The sequence below is a fragment of the Alexandromys fortis genome, unplaced genomic scaffold (assembly GCF_014885135.2).
Source record: "Alexandromys fortis isolate MF-2015 unplaced genomic scaffold, M_Fortis_MF-2015_v1.1 scaffold_140, whole genome shotgun sequence".
NCBI classification, from domain to species: domain Eukaryota; kingdom Metazoa; phylum Chordata; class Mammalia; order Rodentia; family Cricetidae; genus Alexandromys; species Alexandromys fortis.
In genome coordinates, this window is record NW_026068048.1 from 2,415,780 (window position 1) to 2,422,388 (window position 6,609).

Consider the following 6,609-nt stretch of genomic DNA (forward strand, 5'->3'; position numbering starts at 1 on the left):
AAACAAACAAACAAAAAAGATGATAAAGCAGGTTGTGAAAAAAAATACCAGAACCAAAACCAAAGAAACAACAAAAAAATAATCAATTTTAAAATGGGTATGTCTGTGTGCATGCATACACATGTGTGTACGTACGTATGGAGCTCAGAGGGCAACTTTTGAGATTCAATCCTCACCTTTCACCTTGTGAAGCAACATCGTTCTTGTTTTTACCAGCAGGCAATGTACTCCAGGCTAGCCCACGAGCGTCCAGCCTGTCTCTGCCTCCCATCTCATCACGGGAGTGTGGGATTACCAATATGACCCACTGCATCCTGAATGAACCCTCTTCATCAGAATTGTCCAGCGGATGCTTTTAAACACTCCAGCCCTCTCCCCAGCCCTCAGCATGCAGATTTATCAGTATGTTAGTGGTGAGTGGGTGAAAATCCACAGAGTCCCCATTTTCATGGCTGTGGGTTTCACCATTATAACACTGTTTATTGTTTTGGTTTTTGTTTGTCTGAGTCAGGGTCTCATGTGTGCTAGGGCTGGTCTTTAACTCACTACGTAGCCCAGGCTGGCCTTGAACTTCTAATCCTCCTGTCTCTTTCTGAATCCTGGGATTATAGATGTGTGCCCCAGTGTCTGGCACCATTATTGCACTCTGGGTTTCACAGGATCTAAGCAAACACAGCCCCAAGGAAACCACTATTGACCAGAAAAACATCTAGAAACACATGCTAAGCCAGAATATTCCCTTTAGTTTTATTGGGCTAAGAAATATGATTTTTTTTTCTTTTCAGGAAAGAGCAGCTCAGGGGCTTACACAGATTTAGGACTTGAGTGTGGGCCTTCAAGATGGATGGAGACAACTGTGGAGGCCAAATAACAGTGAGTTGGTATGCTGGTAGGTGGCCTCGGGGCTTCTTGGGCTGGCGGGTTGCTTGGGTGTTTTATTTTTTTGGTTCGTGGGTTTCCTGGCTAAGGGATGTCTGAAGCTCTGAGATTCTTCTTGGTGGCTGGTCTGTGTCTAAGTGGGCGTGTCTGTTGGGGAGTGCAGCCCGAGGATGCTGGGTCTAGCCGTCATTTAAATAGGACATATGTGTAGATGAGGGCTAAACCCACGAGAATGGCGAATACATCCAGCCATATAGTTCGAGTTGAGTTGGAATACGCGCTGTCCCAGTCGCTGCACTTATTGGCCTCGTCGGTCTGTAAGGGTGGGAGCATGGGTATGGGTTTCTCAGGCTAGAAGCTCTTGGAGGAAGGATTGGAACCCTTTAGCCACTGCGGGGGGGAGCCCGACCTGAGACCAGCAGAGGACAGGATGAGCAGTGTCTGGGGAATAGTTTTACCTGGCGGCTGAAGTAGAGGGCTGCCAATCCAAAGGGTGGGAAAAGAATCACTGCACAGATCGTCACGATAAAGTGATTCCGAGCATAAAACGCTAGTTCTTCCTCAGTCTGTGGACGGTCTAGTTGCCTTTTATTTTTGGGAGCTGCTGGCTCTGCAGGGGCACCTGGTGGGGTTGTAGCCATGATCTTTTCATGCAAAGACAGATCCTGGTGTCTTGAAAGTAGAGACCCAGACCCACCGCGCTTCCCGAGGCTCTACCAAGAATCCTAAGAACTCTGCGGTCTAAGGCCACTCTTCACAATGGAGTTGAGAGCATCTCCAGTTCTGATTGGATGCCCTCAAGAGGTGGGCGTGGTCCCGCCGTCATTAGGCTCCTCAGGCCTAGGCTGTGTAGTGGTAGTTCCCGCTGTACCCTCAAGGATTGATTGTGAGGAAATTTGACTGAGTCTCTTTCTTTGGCAGAGTGCTAACGGATAGAGGAAGGGAAACCTCTGAAGAGTAAGTAGACGAGTCTTTTAGCTGGGCGTTGTAACACTCATCCCAGCACTCGGGAGACTGAGGCAAATGAATCTCTGTAAATTCAAGGCCAGCCTAGTCTACACAGCAAGCTCAAGGACTACCTAGTGAGATCCTATCTCAGAATAAATAGAGGGTCAGGTTGAGGCCAGCCTAGTCCACAGCGAATTCAAGACTGCCTGCCAGATTTTTTAGTAATTTATTTTTATGTTCATTGGTGTTTTGCCTGCACATATGTCTGGGTGAGGGTGTCAGGTCCCCTAGAACTGGAGTTACAGTTGTGAGCCGCCGTGTGGGAGCTGGCAATTGAACCCGGGTCCTCTGGAAGAGCAGCCAGTGCTCTTAGCCAGGTCTTAATAGTGAAAGCTTGCCGCCAAATAAAGAACTGTGGGAGGTGTGGCCATTTATAATCCCAGCATTTGAGAAAGGATCTCATTCAGCCCAGGCTGGCCTGGAATTCAAGACGTAGCCAAGGATGGCTTTGATCTCCTGATCCTCCGGATCCATTCTCTGCCTTCTGAAGCCCCATGTTCATGCTCCTTTTGGCTGTATGGCTGGAAGAACTGTCTTAAAATGGAATACCACTTAAATGTAGATTATAGCTCGATGGTTTCAGCCCCCCAGAACTGCTTGGGGAAAATCCAATGGCACAGGAAATAATCTTCCAGGAGGGTGTACCTCGGATTGCCCTCAGATGCCTGCCGCCTCACACATATGGCCCCTCCTGGTCATTCAGTTACTGAAGTGCCCTGCTGTGAAGGAATGCCACAGTGAGCAGCCAAGTGAGTCCTTACAAGGGCCTTGGTCTTATTGACAGGAGAGGCTTGGGCCTTGAGAACTGCTGGCCTGACACCACAAGGGTCACAAAGTAAGGAAACACAAGCAACCTTTAGCTGACCAGCAGCCAGGTACAGCAAGATTCTGAATTCAGCCACGACCATGTTCATTTGAAAGAGGACTTGAACTTTGAGAACCCTGCAGGAGGGATACCGTATTTTTAGCCATAGGAGGTGCGGACCAGAGAGCTGGACGTGCTGACACTTGGAACTGCGAGTTGGTAATTAAACTTATTGGAGTTTGCTGTGCTCTACAGGAAATGGATTGTAAGTTTCAAGCCACATGGTGATGAACGATTCAGGTGACAACCATCAGTGGACACTCATACAGTGCCACTGGTGTTCAGCTGGGTGGCTCCCGAGCTGACAGTTTTAGGGAGATGGATGCTGTGAAGACCAAAGTGACTTGAAGTCCATACCTGTTCTCTCTCTCTCTCTCTCTCTCTCTCTCTCTCTCTCTCTCTCTCTCTCTCTCTCTCTCTCTCACACACACACACACACACACACACACACACACACACACACGTATGCAGAGCCTCACATTGGCCAGGCAAGCACTCTAGCACTGAGCTATATTCCTAGAACCTTTAAAACAAGGTGTATTCTTTTTTCTTTTGGTTTTTCAAGACAGGGTTTCTCTGTGTAACAAGTACTAGCTATCCTGGTGGAACTGGCTTTGACCAGCATGGCCTGCCTCTGATTCCCAAGTGCTGGGATTAAAGCCCTGCCCGGTGAGATGTTTTCGTTTTTTGAGACAGGTTCTCACTATGTAGCTCTGGCTGACCAATCTCTATTTCTTTAGTGCTGGGATTGAATGCCTAGCTTAAAAGATTTTGTCAGGAGCCATTTCCCCCCAAAATTGGCAGAGCCAATTATCTGTTAATAGAGAGATATCTGTTAGTGGAACCCGCTCCACATTCCAACTATCTAGAGAACTAGGTGTGTCAACTTGTGACTTCCTGACCAAGGAATCGTGACCTGACAGATCATAACCTCCTGGCTGATGACCTTGTGACCGGCTTGGACCACGCTACAAGATCCCTTCCTGCTCTGGTCATGCCCCTGCCCCCCCCCCAAATTCCTCATCCTATATAAGCTGTAACCATGACTCTAATAAACGGAGGCTTCGACAAACCTAGCTTGGCCTCCTTCCTCTCTCCTGCCCATGTCTTTCAGATAGCGCTTCTCCGGGACCCTGGAATAACTGGCCTGCCAGGTGGGTTACAACCCCCTAGACTGAGTGACCCGCCAAGGCGGTCTACAAGATTTATTTTATGTTTTATTTGTGTGCATATGTGTGTGTGTGTGTGTGTGTGTGTGTGTGCAGGTGTTCATAGAGGCTAGACGTGGATATAGGATTTCTTAGAATGAGTTACAGGAAGTTGTGAGCCACTTGACATATGGGTGCTGGGAACAGAACTTGAGTCCTCTGCAAGAGTAACAAGTGTGGTGGTGCATGCCTTTAATCCCAGCTCTCTGGAGGTAGAGGCAGAGGCAGGCAGATCTCTGCGAGTTCGAGGCCAGCCTGGTCTACAGAGCAAGCTCCAGGACAGCCGAACCCTGTCTCAAAAACAAAAACAACAAAACAAACAACAACAAACAACTGGACCGTCTCTTCAGCCACCTCTCCTTCAGCTGCCTAGACAGGCCTTGACCGTGAACCCCCATGAGTGCTGTGTCAGCTGTCTTTGTGGATTTCCCCACCATGGTCTTGACCCATGCCCCTTGCTCACATAATTATTCCCTCCTGAGCCCTCTCTTCGACTGGACTCCCAGACCTCAGCCTGGTGCTTGGCTGTGGACCTCTACATCTCTTCCGTCAGTGGATGAAGGCTATCTGATGACAATAGGGTGGCCCTCACTCTGATACAGGAGGAGGCCCGTTCAGACTCCCCCTCCACTGTTGCTGAGAGTCTTAGCTGCTGCCATCCTTGGGGATTCCTGGGAATTTCCCCAGCACCAGGTTTCTCCCTAACCCCACAATGGCTTCCTCTTTCAAGATATCTCTTTTATTGCTCTCCCACTCTGTCCCTCTCCCCAACTTGGTCATCCTGTTCCCTCACGTTCTCATCCTCTGTCCCCTCCCTTCTACCACCCCCCTGCCCCCAGTTTACCAAGGAGATATCATTCTTTTCCCCTTACCAGGGTGATCCGTGTGGCCCTCATAGGGTCTTTCTTTACCTGTCTTCTCTGGAGCTGTGGATGGTGGTCTGGTTATCCTTTGCTTTACATCTAGTAACCACTTAGGAGTGAGGACATATTGTGTTTGTCTTTCCTGATTTCTAATTGGCTCCAATTCTGTGGGCATCTCCAGCCTTTCCATCATGGAGTTAATCAAGCGAGTGATTGAGATGGTGATGGAGGAAGGCATTTGACATCCACCTCTGAGTTCCTCGTGCATCTGTGCCATTTGTTCATACAAACCTGATAAATGTGCACACACACGCACACGCACGTGCGCGCGCACACACACGCACCCTCACAATCTCTTCCAAATGCAAAGAGAGAAGAGAATGCTTCCAACATAGTCCACATGGTCCAGTATCACCCTCAGGCCAAAGCCAAACAACAGCAAGAAGAAACTCTGGCGATCTTGAACTGCAGATCCTCCCGCTTCCACCCAAGTTCAGTGCAGTTCAGCTGGCAGGGTTAATGACAGCGGGCCAGCACTGGCCACGACTCACATGGCCACGGACGGCAAGCAGAAGCTTGAGAACAGCCTCAAAGGCTCACCTCCAGAGGCTTACGTCTGCCTGCCAAGTCTCACTTCCTACAAGTCCCACACAGCCTTCGCAACAGAGCCACAAACCCAGGGATCAAGTGTTTAAAATGTGAGCATGGGGGGTGGGAGTGGGTCATTTTAAATCCAAACCATATTTGGGTCACGGTTAAATTCAAATTCACATTTGGCTCACAATTAATTTTATTCATTTTAAAAAAGATTTATTTATTATGTATAAAGTGTTCTGCCTGCATATATGCCTGTATGCCAGAAGAGGGCACCAGATACCATAACAGACAGCGTGAGTTACCATGTGGTGGCTGGGAATTGAACTCAGCACCTGGAAGAACAGCCGGTGCTCTTAACCTCTGAGTCATCTTTCCAGCCCCATTTGCTTACTTATTTTTTTTTTTTCCCTTTTTCTTCCTGTGAGCTGTGAACTCTGGAGACTCAGAGTCTTCTCGGCCTGAGTCACTCATGACTCTGGGGGTCCAGCTGGGTGTACATGTCAGGATGTTACCATGACCTGATCAGCAGCACTGCCCCCCATGCTCCTGTCCAGCCTGGGAGATAATCAGTTCACACGGGGGGGGGGGGGGGGGGGGGAGATGGAGTGGGTGATGGGGTAGGGTGGTGGGGGTAACAAAAGGGTCATTAACTGTAATGCAGACCCCTTGACTCAAAGCATCAGTCACAAGAGGGGGGGGGGGGGGGGGGAGATGGAGTGGGTGATGGGGTAGGGTGGTGGGGGTAACAAAAGGGTCATTAACTGTAATGCAGACCCCTTGACTCAAAGCATCAGTCACAAGAGCATGAAGAAAAGGGTGCGGCTGGATAAGGCTGCTTACATTGAACCAATCAGATTTAAGCACTGGAGGTGAAGGGGAACACACCAAATGAAGAGGAACACCAATAAAGTAATTCCACACTAGCTCTGAATAGGGTATAATAAGGAGTTCTTTATTTAAGGGGAGACTCACAGATCACAACGGGGAACAAGAATGGAAGCCAGCATCCAGGTGTGTGTGTGTTGCGGGGAGCGCGAGGGGCAGAACCACACATTTTGGTACCCAAAGCCTCGCCCAATCTGGTCCAGCCTCTCAAAGGCCATTAGCTGAAGGAGGTTCCCCATCACCTCACCCTTTTGTCTAAAGAAGAGAGTTCTAAACCCAATATAAAGCTATATACAATATAAAG

At 49.0% G+C, this 6,609-nt stretch overlaps 1 protein-coding gene across 1 annotated transcript; it reads right to left on the reverse strand.

Annotated features, from left to right (window-relative positions):
* Window positions 1–1,065: 1,065 nt before the first annotated feature.
* Pmis2 (PMIS2 transmembrane protein) lies at window positions 1,066–1,530 on the reverse strand. Its single transcript, XM_050119063.1, has 2 exons — window positions 1,338–1,530; window positions 1,066–1,194 (listed from the first exon to the last, which is right to left on the reverse strand). The coding sequence occupies exons 1-2, from the start codon at window positions 1,518–1,520 to the stop codon at window positions 1,066–1,068; spliced, it is 312 nt and encodes a 103-aa protein (XP_049975020.1). The 5' UTR covers window positions 1,521–1,530.
* Between the last annotated feature and the right edge of the window lie 5,079 nt (window positions 1,531–6,609).

What these genes read in the sequence shown, in the direction of transcription:
- Pmis2 (XM_050119063.1), bottom strand. Translation starts at nt 1,520, where the DNA reads ATGGCTACAACCCCACCAGGTGCCCCTGCAGAGCCAGCAGCTCCCAAA. An exon ending in CCCTCTACTTCAGCCGCCAG is followed by an intron (nt 1,195 to 1,337) that starts GTAAAACTATTC and finishes CCACCCTTACAG; the next exon opens with ACCGACGAGGCCAATAAGTG.